The 17,704-nt window shown below is 46.5% G+C and overlaps 1 protein-coding gene across 3 annotated transcripts in view; it reads left to right on the top strand.

The window, feature by feature from the left end:
* Positions 1 to 17,704, top strand: part of LOC134211462 (glucose transporter type 1) — a 519,077-nt gene that overhangs the window by 297,200 nt on the left and 204,173 nt on the right. For all 3 annotated transcript variants that reach the window (XM_062688339.1, XM_062688340.1, XM_062688341.1), the window contains exons 7-9: positions 7,152 to 7,317; positions 7,968 to 8,105; positions 8,664 to 8,920. In XM_062688339.1, the coding sequence (XP_062544323.1) occupies positions 7,152 to 7,317; positions 7,968 to 8,105; positions 8,664 to 8,920 (561 nt within the window). The remainder of the gene's footprint in view (positions 1 to 7,151; positions 7,318 to 7,967; positions 8,106 to 8,663; positions 8,921 to 17,704) is intronic.

Raw genomic sequence — 17,704 nt, 5'->3', positions numbered from 1 at the left:
AGGTCCAAGTTATTGCTAAAAATAAGTGTGCGCGGGGGTGTTTTTTCTATAATTCAAACATCTCTTCAATATTCTGGACGTGTTCATGCCCAAAATTTATCAAATCACCCATCAAACCAACCCAAAAAGATATTTGTAACGATTTTTAGTCGATTCCGATGTTTTCACCATTTGAGTAGGGCAGGATTGACTGAATTCAGGGCCGCATTCAGGGGTTATAATGGTAGAGTATGGGCTAAAAATTCAATTACAATGAAATTTGCATGAGCATGCGGCTGCACAAATTTTACAAATCAGGAGTTTTAAATATTTAATTTTCAATTGAAATTGACCTTCTGAAATTCTTATCAGGGCCGGATTTAGGGGTCGAAATGGGGGTGACCAGGGGCCATATCACCAATTGCAATGAAACTGGGCATGCGACTGCTCAAACTTCATGAAAACACATCAGGAGCACAAAAAACTCTGTTTGAATTTGAAATTGACCTTCTGAAATTTTGACCAGGACCGGCTTCAGGGGTCCAAAAGGGAAGAGCAAGGGCCATGTCACCAAAAGCAATGAAACTGGGCATGCGACTGCTCAAACACCATGGAAACACATCAGGAGCTCAAAGAAATCTGTTTCAAATGGAAAGTGATCTACTGAAATTTCAACCAGGGCCGGATTCAGGTGTGAAAACATGGAGAGCGAGCTGCTCAGACATCATGAAAACACATCAGGAGCTCAAAGTATTCTGATTGAACTTGAAACTGCTCTGATACAAATTTCAGGAATTTCTCCGGAAAATTCTCCAGGAATTGCTCTAGAAGTTCCTCCGGAAATTCCTCCAGGAATTTCTCCGGAAGTTCCTCCAGGATTTCCTCCGGAAGTTCCTCCAGGAATTCCTCTGAAAGTTCCTCCAGGAATTCCTCCGGAAGTTCCTCCAGGAATTCCTCCGGAAATTCCTCCAGCAATTCCTCCGGAAGTTCTTTCAGGAAATGCTCCGGAAAATCCTCCAAGAATTTCTGCCGAAGTTCCTCCAGAAGTTCCTTCGGAAATCCCTCCAGGAATTCATTCGGAAATTCCTCCAGGAATTCATTCGGAAGTTCCTCCAGGAAATCTTAGAGAAGTTCCTCCGGGAATTCCTCCGGAAGTTCCTCCAGGAATTCCTCCGGAAGATCTTTCAGGAAATCCTCCGGAAAATCCTCCAAGAATTCCTGCCGAAGTTCCTCCTGGAATTCCTCCAGAAGTTCCTCCTGGAATTCCTCCAGAAGTTCCTTCAAGAATTCCTTCGGAAATTCCTCCAGCAATTCATTCGGAAGTTCCTCCAGGAAATCCTATAGAAGTTCCTCCAGGAATTCATCCGGAAGTTCTTCCAGGAAACCCTACGGAAGTTCCTCCAGAAATTCCTCCATGAATTCCTCCGGAAATTCTTCCATGAATTCCTCCGGAAGTTCCTTCATAAATCTCTCGGGAAGTTCTGCCATGAATTCTTCCGGAAGTTCCTCTAGGAATTCATCCGGAAGTTCCTACAAGAATTTCCCTCAAGTTCCTCCAGGAATTTCCCGGAAGTTCCTTCAGGAATTCCTTCGGAAGTTTCTCCAGGAATTCCTCCGGAAGTTCCTCCATAAATTCCTCCGGAAGTTCCTCCATAAATACTTCCGAAAGTTCCTCCAGGAATTCTCCGGAAGCTCCTCCAGGAAATCCTCCGAAAGTTCCTCCGGAAGTTCCTCCAGGAATTCCTCCGGAAGCTCCTCCGGAAGTTCCTCCAGGAATTCCTCCGGAAGTTCCTCCAGAAAGTTCTCTCAGGAATTCCTCCGGTAGTTCCTACCGGAATTCCTCCGGAAGTTCCTCCAGGAATTCCTCCGGAAGTTCCTCCCGGAATTCCTCCGGAAGTTCCTCCAGGAATTCCTCCGGAAGTTCCTCCAGGAATTCCTCCGGAAGTTCCTCCAGGAATTCCTCCGGAAGTTCCTCCATGGATTCCTCTGGATGTTCCTTCGGGAATTCCTTCGGAAGCTCCTCCCAGAATTCCTCCGGTAGTTTCTACAGGAATTTCTCCGGAAGTTCCTCTAGGAATTACTCCGGAAGTTCCTCCAGAAAGTTCCTCTAAGAAGTTCCTCCAGGAAGTTCCTCCAGGAAGTTCCTCCAAGAAGTTCCTCTAGGAAGTTCCTCCAGGAAGTTCCTCCAGGAATTCCTCCGGAAGTTCCTCCAGGAATTCGTCCGGAAGTTCCTCCAGGAATTCGTCCGGAAGTTCCACCAGGAATTTCTCCGGAAGTTCCTCCAGGAATTTATCCGGAAGTTCCTCCAGAAATTCCTCTGGAAGTTGCTCCAGGAATTCCTCCGGAAGTTCCTCTAGGAATTCCATTGGAAGTTCCTCCAGGAATTCCATCGGAAGTTCCTTCAGGAATTCCTTCGGAAATTCCACCAGGAATTCCTTCGGAAGTTCCACCAGAAATTCCTTCGGAAGTTCCACCAGGAATTCCTTCGGAAGTTCCACCAGGAATTCCTTCGGAAGTCAAAATTCCTGGAGGATCTCTGAAAGTTCCGAAAGAATTCCTGAATTCATGAAGTAACTTCTGCAGAAATTCCTGCATGAACATCTGGAGGAATCCCAAGAGAAACTTCCGAGAGAATTCCTGAAGGAACTTCCAGAAGAATTACTTGTAGAATTTCCGAAGGAATTCCTGGTGGAACATAAGAAGGAATTCCTGGTGGAACTTCCGAGGGAATTCCTGGTGGAACTTCCGAAGGAACTCTTGGTGGAACTTCCGAAGGAAATCCTGGTGGAACTTAGGAAGGAATTCCTGGTGGAACTTCCTGGAGCACCTTCTGGAAAAATTCTTGAAAGAACTTCCGAAGAAATTCCTGGAGGAATTTCCGAAGGAATTCCTGAAGAAACTTCCGGTGGAATTCCTGGAGGAACTTCCAATGGAATTCCTGGAGGAACTCCCGGAGAAATTCCTGGTGGAACTTCCGGAGGAATTCCTGGAGGAACTTCCGGAGGAATTCCTGGAGCAACTTCCAATGGAATTTCTGGAGGAACTTCCGGAAAAATTCCTGGAGGAACTTCCGGAGAAATTCCTGGAGGAACTTCCGGACGAATTTCTGGAGGAACTTCCGGAGGAATTCCTGGAGGAACTTCCGGAGAATTCCTGGAGGAACTTTCGGAAGTATTTATGGAGGAACTTCCGAAGGAATTCCTGGAGGAACTTCCGGAGGAATTCCTGGAGGAACTTCGAGGGAAATTCTTGTAGGAACATCCGGATGAATTCCTGGAGGAACTTCCGGAAGAATTCATGGCGGAACTTCCCGAGGGATTTATGAAGGAACTTCCGGAGGAATTCATGGAGGAATTCCTGGAGGAACTTCCGTAGGGTTTCCTGGAAGAACTTCCGGATGAATTCCTGGAGGAACTTCTATAGGATTTCCTGGAGGAACTTCCGAATGAATTCCTGGAGGAATTTCCGAATGAATTGCTGGAGGAATTTCCGAATGAATTCCTGAAGGAACTTAGGGAGGAACTCCCGGAGGAACTGCGGCAGAAATTCTTGGAGGATTTTCTGGAGGATTTCCTGAACGATCTTCCGGAGGAATTCCTGGAGGAACTTCGGGAAGAATTCCCGGAGGAACTTCTATAGCATTTCCTGGAGGAACTTCCGAATGAATTCCTGGAGGAATTTCCGAATGAATTGCTGGAGGAATTTCCGAAGGAATTCCTGAAGGAACTTCCGGAGGAACTTCTGCAGAAATTCTTGGAGGATTTTCCGGAGCATTTCCTGAAAGAACTTCCGGAGGAATTGCTGGAGGAACTTCCGGAGGAATTCCTGGAGGAACTTCCGGAGGAATTCCTGGAGGAACTTCAGGAGAAATTCCTGGAGGGATTCCCGGAGGAACTTCTAGAGGAATTCCTGGAGTATTTTCCGGAGAAATTCCTGAAATTTGTATCAGAGCAGTTTCAAGTTCAATCAGAATACTTTGAGCTCCTGATGTGTTTTCATGATGTTTGAGCAGCCCGCTCTCCATGTTTTCACCTCTGAACCCGGCCCTGGTAGAAATTTCAGAAAGTCAATTTCAAATTCAAACAGAGTTCTTTAAGATGCTGATGTGTTTTCATGAAGTGTGAGCAGTCGCATGCCCACTGCCCAGTTTTATTTCTATTGGTGATATGGCCTTTGCTCTCCCCATTTGGACCCCTGAAGCCTTGGTCAAAATTTCGGAAAGACAATTTGAAGTTCGAGCAGAATTCTTTGAGCTCCTGATGTGTTTTCATGAAGTTTGAGCAGTCGCATGCCCTGTTTCATTGCAAGTGGTGATATGGCCCCTGCCTTCCCCATTTTCACTCCTAAATCCGGCCCTGGTTGAAATTTCAGAAGATCAATTTCCATTTGAAACAGATTTCTTTGAGCTCCTGATGTGTTTCCATGGTGTTTGAGCAGTCGCATGCCCAGTTTCATTGCTTTTGGTGACATGGCCCTTGCTCTTCCCTTTTGGACCCCTGAAGCCGGCCCTGGTCAAAATTTCAGAAGGTCAATTTCAAATTCAAACAGAGTTCTTTGTGCTCCTGATGTGTTTTCATGAAGTTTGAGCAGTCGCATGCCCAGTTTCATTGCAATTGGTGATATGGCCCCTGGTCACCCCGTTACAAATATCTTTTTGGGTTGGTTTGATGGGTGATTTGATTAATTTTGGGCATGAACACGTCCAGAATATTGAAGAGATGTTTGAATTATAGAAAAAACACCCCCGCGCACACTTATTTTTAGCAATAACTCGGACCTGAACAAAAATTTTTATTTGAAAATGTATTAGAGCAAAAGTATAGCTATTCCCATTGAGCACAAACGAAACCGCGAGGAATTTCGACGATCAGGTGCTGAATGCGAGCCATTTGAAAAAAATCCGTTCGTCCTGGGTCTTTGAGGGTTAAAACAACATGGCAATAATTAAATATTAAAGTTATCGGCAGTTTGAACAGAGAAGTTGAAACCGAATTAAACCAATCAAAAACTACTCCATACAAAGCCGAGTGTTCCAAAGCTTTTATTCTTCCGATATATGAAATAGAATGATATTTTTCGCAAAGTCGATGCGATACTTCTATAAAACCCCGACTTCCAGATATTGTGAAATTGTCATGAGAAATTGACAAACAGCTACAGCAAGTGGCCTTCCTGGAAAAATAAACCATACCGCTCGTCGTAGCCTCGTAACTCGCATTCCATCAAATTTATTAGAATGAAGCAATAAAATGCAATTTGATTTGTTTTCTGTTTTATGAGATGTTTTTGGCAGTGAACATTCTTTCGAGTTGAAATGAATGTTTGAGCGAGATGTCAATGGAAGGCCTCCTCATTTAATACAGGAAAGGTTGAGTTAGAAAGCACATTCTACATTACTTTACGCAAGATATGTTGAAAAAGACTATTGAATAAGAAACCCACGTAGTTTTAATAATTATCTAAATTGAAGTGTGTTTTTTTTTGGAACTCCGAATGGAAAAGACCGTGTTGGGTGGTTATTCTGATTTCGTAGCAAAAGATTTAAATGGTACACGCATCACAGACTCAACAACTCTTATTGAAACTAAAGAGGCATTCGTCTTGTACACTTTCGTAGTAGAAAAAGTTTACCGTTAGGATTAAAAGACTATAGAACTTAGCTCGAGGTTTCCTTCCACCATTCATATGATTTCCTTTTTTCTTCATTTCCCGTTCATTGTTTGATTATGCAGCAACTCGAAACTAGATTGCTTGTTTGACTCAACCCTCCTCCATGTAGATCCTTCCCAGCCGCATCCTTCCTTCCCTAATAGCATTCTCGTCAGACAGTATTGCAAAAGTCAAACTTAAACGCAAAAGACGAAACCGGTAAATCACTCACAAGTTTTATTGGCATTCAGAAAAAGCGATCCTTCTTCCTTCTTTTCCAACGACCAAAAAGTTCAACGACCGGGCGGAACTATGCTTTTTTGTCTCGTGAAGCTTCCGTGAGGAGTGAGGAAAACTACGTCGAGCTGGTTCCTTTTCTAAAATACGGTCGCACCTATTCTACGATTCTATTCCGAATTTAAAGGTGGCACATCATTACTATACTATCTTGGTAATTGCCGCTCAGAGCTATGAATTTTAATGAGTTCCAGCGGCTGTGGGGAAAATGGTAAACTTTTATTCTTGTAGGTCACAATTCCAAAATGCTGTAGGAAACTTATTCATCTTCCATCGCTAAATATAATAATGTTTCTACGCACTCGATACAGACCCGGACAGCTAACGAGAATGTCATTTCAAAATGTTCCAGTCAAATTCCATTGTATACAGTGGTCCATAAGTTGGGAACACATAATCATTTGATGCTAATCTAATAGACATATTTTACCTAAGTCCTGCCCTGCCCCGAATCCCTCCTCATGGTTACTTCCAGCATCTTCCACGAATTAATACACGTGTAAAGCCAGACCATTTTCACCTCACAACATCCTCATTCCCAACACGACAGGTAGTTAGCATTTCGTTTCTGGGTTTCTGGGAAGGAACTTTGGAACGAAGTTTTCCATTCATTATACGATGCGAAACATCACTATCAGGGAGGAAAGTTTTCCATTCGACGAAGACAATTTCTCAGTTAGCTTATTTATCAGTTTCTCACGGTGTTACACCCTAAGGGCATTTTCGCTCAATAGAAGTCACTGTTAGTCTGCCACAGAACAATGTACATTGTAACAATCCTCTTGCTCGAATCACGTATTTAATGGTGCTGTAATCAACTGCTAGCAAATGACCTCCAGGACAGGACTCATTTGCCATGCTGAACATAAAAGCATACTCAATTGTATTCATTGCTAGACCCACTGTTCGATTCTAGTTTGTAGAACCTATTTCGCTCGCTAACCGCTAATCGATATAAGTCATCATTCTATTTTCTCTTACTTCTGCTACAAAGCCACTACAATGGTTCAGTCCTCAACGGTTGATTTATCTGATTCATACCCTTTTTCAATTACATTATCATTTGTTTCGTACGAAATCCTTCCACTCTCTCAAAGCCATCCCATCCAGCCATTTATCCATCCTGTCGAAATCGTAGAAACCGGCTCGATGCAACACTTATCATTTGCTCCATCAAATTTACTAATGATCTATTTCTGTTTTTTTTTCACTCAACAAACACCCAGATTGCAGAAGCAGGTCAGCGTGATGAGCATGAATCTGTCGGCGAAGTTAGACGATCTGCAGCGGGGTGACCGGCACTTCGAGACCACGGTCGCCCTCTGCGAGATCCGAACGCAACTGCAGGAGCTCACCAAATCGGTGGAGAGCTGCCAGACCGAGGTCTCGGAGGTGAGTAACTGTGGGCAATCTTTGGGTAAATACCTGCATCAAAATACAAATATTTAATAACAACTAAACGGCTGAAGAAGCTTCCGAGCAACACCCAGAAAATTGAAGCATCTTTCTTCAAACATCGAAAGAATTTCGATAACAAAAAATTTCATAATAATTTTGTTGTAGTTTCTTTTAACTCCAGTACAAGTTTTGATGATTTCCCTTGAAGAAAATAAATTCTGTGGAAGTGCATCATTTAAAAATAAAAATATAGCCCTGCCATTTTGACTCTTGTGTTGTTTTACCATAAACAACGAAAACAATACAAATTTCCATATGAAAAGGTTGCAGTTTTGACCAGTCAGTTGTGTGACGGATTTACGACGAAATTTGTCGAAATACCTGTACCCATACCTATACTGTAGAGGCTTATAATATTTTATTTGACTTTCCCGCTGTCGGTTCGGCAAATACAAAACCCATTTGTTTGGATTTCAATTCATTAGCCGAACTAAAGTTATCGCACCGTGCGTGGTTCAGCCTCATGACCAACTCTCCCAAAACACACTGCCAGTATTAATGAACGAAAAATATAAACATCCTCATTTCAACTTATATCCTGAATAACGATTCCATTTTTGTTTTCCACCCCCACATCCGTCCAGGTGAAACGTGATATGGTACAAATTAAGCATGAGCTGGATACCGTGCAACAGGTCAAGGAAGAGATCGAAGAGCTGCGGGAGTACGTGGACCGGCTGGAGGAGCACACGCACCGGCGAAAATTACGGCTACTGGAGCAAGTCAGTATCCAATGTCCTCCCTTCTGTATTTTTTATGAACCCCCATTGAATTTGTTTCGTTTTACATTCACGCTTGTTGTGCAGCACATCAGCACTGGACTGAATACTTAAAAAATGATCCGACAAGCGAAATCCCAACGGCTTACCATTTTTATTTCATTTATTTAATGTTTTTTGTTTCTGTTGCTGTTTTTTGTTTTGTTTTAGACTGCGTTTGAAACCCCCCGAATGGAAGGAACGCTGCCGTCATAGGTCGGTGGATAGAACGACAAGGGGCACCGAGTTTTCATTCCACTTTCCCAAATCGGTTTTTATCGATTCGCTGCGTTTGGAAGCTAATGTTTTGTCAGTTGTGTGAATTTAAAACAAATCCACGTACCATCGAGTTTATATTCCCTTTCGGTTTTTTATGTTATTTATATCCTCTCGTAATAAAGATTTATTTCTCGTTATCCCAACCAGAGGTTTTATTTTACACGGAAAACAAATCAGCTGATGAAAAAAAAATGTTACAAATGATTGATCTAACGATAAGCCATTTTTTTCTTCTGCGGACAGGGTCTCACGTTCTTCCTCACGTATGCCATCTTTGCGGCCGTCCTCGGGATGCTTCAGTTCGGTTACAATACCGGCGTCATCAATGCACCCGAGGTGAACATCGAGAACTTCATGAAGGATGTTTACAAGGACCGGTACGGGGAGGACATCAGCGAGGAGTTCATCCAGCAGCTCTACTCGGTGGCGGTTTCGATCTTTGCCATCGGTGGTATGCTCGGGGGCTTCAGCGGCGGATGGATGGCCAACCGGTTCGGGAGGTAAGAAAAGCATTCTCATACAACTGTAATTTAATTTTTTTTTTATCTGAGGTGGCGTGGCCAGAAAATTGACCAGGGGGGTTTCTGAAATACGTTCGATAAAGCAATTTCGATGGGTTTTTGTTTTAAATTCTTTATTTATGTGTTTTATTAATTCTATATAGATTAAGTTCAACACAGAATGGGATTTTGGATTTTACTTAACTTTGATTCTGGCTAACTTTGTGACCCGCGTCTCTCAAATACAATGATCCAGAATCTTTAAGTTTTCTCAGCTTCTCAATAGACCGTGTTCCAATTTTCACGAATGTTTGAAGTTTATAGGCAGGCCTACCTTTAAGGTCTGTTCTGACTTCTGAGTTCTAATTTCTTCCCGTACTGATACTTCCTACGGGATCTATGTTATGCCCTGAATACAATCATTTAAGGTTAAACGAAAAGTATTCACTAGTATCGTATGTTTGTTTATATAATAGTTCCAAATGCATTTTCACTTAATCTTTTGAGATTCACACCGTTGTAAAAAGTATAACACCTTCGAAAAAAGCACGCTTATCGTTTACAAGACGGTCGGGACTGCGTGAAGAATCCAGGACCATGCGAGTCTCGGAAGGTTAAACACGGTTTTGTTGCCCACTAGATATTTCCTGTTCTAACTCGAAATAAGTTATTCGCAAATGGCACGTTTCAGTTCGATATAACACTTCTCGTAGTCACACGATGCAACGATGTTTCAATATTTACGGACAACGATTGCGTTTTGAGCTTGACGTTCATTGACAGGGTTAGACTGCTGAGAGTTGTCACTCATGACTCCCCCGACTCGCAACGAGCCTACGGTCCTATTACCGACTCTCCGTTACTATCTCGTTTAACATGAAGCAGCTTGAATACTCCTCTTGATGTTCGGATAATAGCTTGACGAATTCGTTTATACCAGGAATCACCGGCCTGTAATCCAGCCGTTGCAATGACATTCGTCTGGTCAATTTCCATTTTTTACGCGTGACCTTCATTGCCTCCGACAACGTCCTAGGAGGTTGGACGACCCCACTTGAGCTGAGTAAAATGAAGTGATTCAGCTTTAATGCTTCCTGATTGGTGCTGTCAAATGAAATGGCGGTTAACGGCCAAGAATTCTCGCTTAATTTTTCAAAAGGACCTAAGTAACATTTTTTTCATGAATTAATTTGAGTAGTGCAATCAAAAGCTTTCATATTGGTCTGTTGATTGCGCTATTCAAATTAATTCATGAAAAATGTTACTTAGGACCTTTTGAAAAGTTAAGCGAGAATTTACGATTGATCAAGCTTCCGACACGATCGTCCACAGTGTCTCGTCATCCGGGTTCCTATCGCCACACGGTGAGCCAAGTGCCACTTAGACAGATCTTACGAGGCGTTCCCATGTGCCACCAGAGGATTGAAGATCCACTTGGTCGCAGAGTTACTCGACCGGCCTTGAAGATCGTCCCGTTGTCCGAGCGAATTTCAACGAGTGATCTTCGGCATGCAACAAACCAAAAGAATAGCCATTTTACACGACTCGGAGGACAAAGCATACACGACCTCTAAATGCAACACAGATAGAAAAATCCACTGAAATTTACGCTAAAGATGATGCACATGGGGCAGCAGGGGCTTTGTCCAAGGGCTTGACGATCCCTCCCCAGGCCATCTGCGAGTTGTGGCGCCTGCCTAGGATGTGGTGGGGTTTGACAGTGGGCCCTGTTAAACCTCTATAAAAAGCTGCATGTATCCGCAAGTAGGCTCCGCCAAAGCGACCGTGTGCCGCTCAAAGCGCACAAGCTTAAGTCCTGGTGTTAGGTGGGACGCTAAACAGCCCTGACACGACGGCCCTCCGGCGAGACAGGAGGTTTGCGCAGGCCCAATAAGCCGCCTGGAAAACCAATAATTACGAACAATATAAGAGATAATGCGACTCGATATAATCGGCAAAGACCTAGGCGACGAATAAAGGATCACGATTGGAAGCTTGGAACATGGAACTGCAAGTCGCTAGGTTTCGCAGGTTGCGACAGGATGATCTACGATGAATTACATCCCCGCAACTTCGACGTCGTGGCGCTGCAGGAGATTTGCTGGACAGGACAGAAAGTGTGGAAAAGCGGGCATCGGGCGGCTACCTTCTACCAAAGCTGTGGCACCACCAACGAGCTGGGAACCGGCTTCATAGTGCTGGGAAAGATGCGCCAACGCGTGATTGGGTGGCAGCCAATCAACGCAAGGATGTGCAAGCTGAGGATTAAAGGCCGTTTCTTCAACTATAGCATCATCAACGTGCACTGCCCACACGAAGGGAGACCCGACGACGAGAAAGAAGCGTTCTACGCACAGCTGGAGCAGACATACGATGGATGCCCACTGCGGGACGTCAAAATCGTCATCGGTGACATGAACGCGCAGGTAGGAAGGGAGGAAATGTATAGACCGGTCATCGGACCGGATAGTCTGCACACCGTATCGAATGACAACGGCCAACGATGCATAAACTTCGCAGCCTCCCGCGGAATGGTAGTCCGAAGCACCTTCTTTCCCCGCAAGAATATCCACAAGGCCACATGGAGATCACCTAACCAAGAAACGGAAAACCAAATCGACCACGTTCTAATCGACGGTAAATTCTTCTCTGACATCACGAACGTCCGCACTTACCGCAGTGCGAATATTGAATCCGACCACTACCTCGTTGCAGTTTGCCTGCGCTCAAAACTCTCGACGGTGTACAACACGCGTCGAAGTCGGACGCCGCGGCTTAATATTGGGCGGCTACAAGATGGTAGGCTAGCCCAAGAATACGCGCAGCAGCTGGAAGTGGCACTCCCAACGGAAGAGCAGCTAGGCGCAGCGTCTCTTGAAGATGGCTGGAGAGATATTCGATCCGCCATTGGTAGCACCGCAACCGCTGCACTTGGCACGGTGCCCCCGGATCGGAGAAACGACTGGTATGACGGCGAATGTGAGCAGTTAGTAGAGGAGAAGAATGCAGCATGGGCGAGATTGCTGCAACACCGCACGAGGGCGAATGAGGCACGATATAAACAGGCGCGGAACAGACAAAACTCGATTTTCCGGAGGAAAAACGTCAGCAGGAAGATCGAGACCGTGAAGAGACGGAGCAACTGTACCGCACTAATAACACACGAAAGTTCTATGAGAAGTTGAACCGTTCACGTAAGGGCCACGTGCCACAGCCTGATATGTGCAAGGACATAAACGGGAACCTTCTTACGAACGAGCGTGAGGTGATCCAAAGGTGGCAGCAGCACTACGAAGAGCACCTGAATGGCGATGTGGCAGACGAAGATGGCGGTATGGTGATGGACCTAGGGGAACGCGCGCAGGACATAATTCTACCGGCCCCGGATCTCCAGGAAATCCAGGAGGAGATTGGCCGGCTGAAGAACAACAAAGCCCCTGGGGTTGACCAACTACCAGGAGAGCTATTTAAACACGGTGGTGAGGCACTGGCTAGAGCGCTGCACTGGGTCATTACCAAGATTTGGGAGGAGGAAATTTGGCCGCAGGAGTGGATGGCAGGTGTCGTGTGTCCCATCTACGGGCGATAAGCTGGATTGTAGCAACTACCGCGCAATCACATTGCTGAACGCCGCCTACAAGGTACTCTCCCAAATTTTATGCCGTCGACTAGCACCAATTGCAAGGGAGTTCGTGGGGCAGTACCAGGCGGGTTTTATGGGCGAACGCTCCACCACGGACCAGGTGTTCGCCATTCGCCAAGTACTGCAGAAGTGCCGCGAATACAACGTGCCCACACATCATCTATTCATCGACTTCAAAGCCGCATATGATACAATCGATCGGGACCAGCTATGGCAGCTAATGCACGAAAACGGATTTCCGGATAAACTGACACGGTTGATCAAAGCGACGATGGATCGGGTGATGTGCGTAGTTCGAGTTTCAGGGGCATTCTCGAGTCCCTTCGAAACCCGCAGAGGGTTACGGCAAGGTGATGGTCTTTCGTGTCTGCTATTCAACATCGCTTTAGAAGGGGTAATACGAAGAGCAGGGATTAACACGAGTGGCACAATTTTCAATAAGTCCGTCCAGCTATTTGGCTTCGCCGACGACATAGATATTATGGCACGTAACTTTGAGAAGATGGAGGAAGCCTACATCAGACTGAAGAGGGAAGCCAAGCGGATCGGACTAGTCATCAACACGTCGAAGACGAAGTACATGATAGGAAGAGGTTCAAGAGAAGACAATGTGAGCCACCCACCGCGAGTTGGCATCGGTGGTGATGAAATCGAGGTGGTAGAAGAATTTGTGTACTTGGGCTCACTGGTGACTGCCGAAAATGATACCAGCAGAGAAATTCGGAGGCGTATAGTGGCTGGAAATCGTGCATACTTTGGACTCCGCAAGACGCTTCGATCGAATAGAGTTCGCCGCCGTACCAAACTGACCATCTACAAAACGCTCATTAGACCGGTAGTCCTCTACGGACACGAGACCTGGACGATGCTCGTGGAGGACCAACGCGCACTCGGAGTTTTCGAAAGGAAAGTGCTGCGTACCATCTATGGCGGGGTGCAGATGGCGGACGGTACATGGAGGAGGCGAATGAACCACGAGTTGCATCAGCTGTTGGGAGAACCATCCATCGTTCACACCGCGAAAATCGGACGACTGCGGTGGGCCGGGCACGTAGCCAGAATGTCGGACAATAACCCGGTGAAAATGGTTCTCGACAACGATCCGACGGGCACAAGAAGGCGAGGTGCGCAGCGGGCAAGGTGGATCGATCAGGTGGAAGATGACTTGCGGACCCTCCGTAGACTGCGTGGCTGGCGACGTGTTGCCATGGACCGAGCCGAATGGAGAAGACTCTTACATACCGCACAGGCCACTTCGGCCTTAGTCTGAATAAATAAATAAATAATGATGCACATAAATGGAACGCCATTATTAGCTTAATTCCACGCGTGATATAGCCTAAATGTACACAATATTTGACGTGAATCGTCAATATTGCTTGCAAGTTGAAAGCAAACTTGTTAGGAAGAGGTCCATTTCCGCGTAGAATAGTGTAAATATCCGCATCTCAAGTTTTACGCGCTGTTTACTTTTCATTATTTTATTCTGTGAAGGATCTCACAGTGAGGCACGTAAGCAACGCGATCGAACGTTTGACGGATCTGCGACCGACTTCAACCTGAGTGGGACTGGGACTGGGATTGGGACCCCAAATAGTATAGGCCAACGCTGGAAAAATGACGTACCATAGCCGCCAGACGTGATTCTGGCAGAAGAGCCATGTTGCTAGAATAGCTTTGGTGATCTTGCAGGAATGATAATCTTTCGATTCCCGTCGAATCTAAAAGCGAATGTAGGAGACGTGGATCCGCTGATGAACTTCGTTTTGAACCATCGCATGGTTGGCGTGCAGATATCGGAAATCGTGTTTTTCCGATTCTAATGTTGCTATCTCGTCCCGATACGCTGACTGCTGCACCGTTCGCCAGATACTATTCTCTGCTTTAAGCAAGTCCTTTTGCTTCAAGTGTCCTGTTACTAATGTTACTGTTACTCCCTATATAGTGGTGCACGTATGACGTATTAGGCAGTCTCGTAGTTATTATTTATTCAGACTAAGGCCGAAGTGGCCTGTGCGGTATATAATAGTCTTCATTCGGCTCGGTCCATGGCTACACGTCGCCAAACACGCAGTCTACGGAGGGTCCACAAGTCATCTCCCATCTGATCGATCCACTTTGCCCGCTGCGCACCTCGCCTTCTTGTGCCCGTCGGATCGTTGTCAAGAACCATTTTCACCGGGTTACTGTCCGACATTCTGACTACGTGCCTGGCCCACCGTAGTCGTCCAATTTTCGCGGTATGATTCATTTATTTCATTTATTTAGTTAACATCTAAACAGATAACACTGAATCTAAACAGATAACACTGAATCAACAATTTGACGCCACAATGCACGGTTCGAGGCCGCATCTCTCCATCCTCGGATACGCCCCACGCTCGCCAAGTCGTTCTGCACCTGGTCTGCCCATCTCGCTCGCTGCGCTCCACGCCGTCTCGTACCTGCCGGATCGGAAGCGAACACCATCTTTGCAGGGTTGCTGTCCGGCATTCTTGCAACATGTCCTGCCCATCGTACCCTTCCGGCTTTAGCTACCTTCTGGATACTGGGTTCGCCGTAGAGTTGGGCGAGCTCATGGTTCATTCTTCGCCGCCACACACCGTCTTCTTGCACACCGCCAAAGATGGTCCTAAGCACCCGTCTCTCGAATACTCCGAGTGCTTGCAAGTCCTCCTCGAGCATTGTCCATGTTTCATGTCCGTAGAGGACAACCGGTCTAATAAGCGTCTTGTACATGACACATTTGGTGCGGTGGCGAATCTTTTTCGACCGCAGTTTCTTCTGGAGCCCGTAGTAGGCCCGACTTCCACAGATGATGCGCCTTCGTATTTCACGACTAACGTTGTTGTCAGCCGTTAGCAAGGATCCGAGGTAGACGAATTCCTCGACCACCTCGGAGGTATCCCCGTCTATCGTAACACTGCTTCCCAGGCGGGCCCTATCGCGCTCGGTTCCGCCCACAAGCATGTACTTTGTCTTTGACGCATTCACCACCAGTCCAACTTTTGTTGCTTCACGTTTCAGGCGGGTGTACAGTTCTGCCACCTTTGCAAATGTTCGGCCGACAATGTCCATGTCATCCGCGAAGCAAATAAATTGACTGGATCTGTTGAAAATCGTACCCGGCTGTTACACCCGGCTCTCCGCATGACACCTTCTAGCGCAATGTTGAACAACAGGCCCGAAAGTCCATCACCTTGTCTTAGTCCCCAGCGCGATTCGAACGAACTGGAGTGTTTGCCCGAAATCTTCACATAGTTTTGCATACCATCCACCGTTGCTTTGACAAGTCTGGTAAGCCTCCCAGGTAAGCTGTTCTCGTCCATAATTTTCCATCGCTCTACGCGGTATATACTGTCGTATGCCGCCTTGAAATCAATGACAGATGATGCCTAGGGACCTGGTATTCACGGCATTTTTGAAGGATTTACGGTACTGTAAAGATCTGGTCCGTTGTCGAGCGGCCGTCAATGAAGCCGGCTTGATAACTTCCCACGAACTCCTTCACTAAGGGTGACAGACGACGGAAAATGATCTGGGATATTACTTTGTAGGATGGTGATCGCTCGAAAGTTCTCACACTCCAGTTTGTCGCTTTTCTTGTAGATGGGGCATATAACCCCTTCCTTCCACTCCTCCGGTAGCTGTTCGGTTTCCCAGATTCTGACTATCAGTTTGTGCAGGCAAGTGGCCAGCTTTTCCGGGCCCATCTTGATGAGCTCAGCTCCGATACCATCCTTACCAGCTGCTTTATTGGTCTTTAGCTGTTGAATGGCATCCTTAACTTCCCTCAAGGTGGAGGCTGGTTGGCTTCCATCGTCCGCTGAACTGACGTAGTCATCTACTCCGCTGCCTTGACTTTCACTGCCTGTACTCTCAGCGCCATTCAAATGTTTCTCGTAGTGCTGCTTCCACCTTTCGATCACTACACGTTCGTCTGTCAAGGTGCTCCCATCCTTATCCCGACACATTTCGGCTCGCGGCACGAAGCCTTTGCGGGATGCGTTGAGCTTCTGATAGAATTTGCGTGTATCTTGAGAACGGCACAGCTGTTCCATCTCCTCGCACTCCGCTTCTTCCAGGCGGCGTTTCTTCTCCTGAAAAAGGCGGGTCTGCTGTCTCCGCTTCCGTCTATACCTTGCTGCAGCGCGACCGCCCGCGCTGCGTCCTTCTCCTCCAGAATCTGTCTGCACTCTTCGTCGAACCAATCGTTCCGTCGACTTCGACCCATATACCCGACGTTGTTCTCCGCTGCGTCGTTAATGGCTGCTTTGACTGTATTCCAGCAGTCCTCAAGAGGGGCCCCATCGAGCTCACCCTCTTCCGGCAACGCTGCCTCGAGATGCTGCGCGTATGCAGTGGCGACATCAGGTTGCTTCAGTCGCTCTAGGTCGTACAGCGGCGGTCGTCGGTACCAAACATTGTTGATGACGGACAGTTTTGGGCGCAGTTTAACCATCACCAGATAGTGGTCAGAGTCGATGTTAGCGCCACGATATGTCCTGACGTCGATAATGTCGGAGAAGTGCCGTCCATCAATCAGAACGTGGTCGATTTGTGATTCTGTCTGCAGTGGTGATCTCCAGGTGTACCGATACGGGAGGCTGTGTTGGAAGTAGGTGCTGCGAATGGCCATATTCTTGGAGGCGGCGAAATCAATTAGTCGTAGGCCGTTTTCGTTCGTCAGCCGGTGAGCGCTGAACTTTCCAATAGTCGGTCTAAACTCCTCTTGGCCAACCTGAGCGTTCAAATCTCCTATGATGATTTTGACGTCGTGGCCTGGGCAGCTGTCGTACTCACGTTCCCGCTGCGCGTAGAATGCGTTCTTATCATCATCAGTGCTTCCGGAGTGTGGGCTATAGACGTTGATTATGCTGAAGTTGAAGAACCGGCCTTTGATCCTCAACCTGCACATTCTTTCATTGATCGGCCACCACCCGATCACGCGCCTTTGCATATCGCCCATCACTATGAAAGCTGTTCCCAGCTCGTGTATGTTGCCGCAGCTCTGGTAGATGGTATGATTACCTCTAAACGTTCGCGCCATTATTGATCCCTTCCAACAAACCTCCTGCAGGGCTATGATGCCGAATCTACGGTCCTTGAGCACATCGGCGAGTATGCGTGTGCTCCCAATG

Source organism: Armigeres subalbatus, chromosome 2 (genome assembly GCF_024139115.2).
Source record: "Armigeres subalbatus isolate Guangzhou_Male chromosome 2, GZ_Asu_2, whole genome shotgun sequence".
In the NCBI taxonomy this organism is placed as follows: Eukaryota; Metazoa; Arthropoda; class Insecta; order Diptera; family Culicidae; genus Armigeres; species Armigeres subalbatus.
This window is presented reverse-complemented; position numbering and strand designations above follow the sequence as displayed.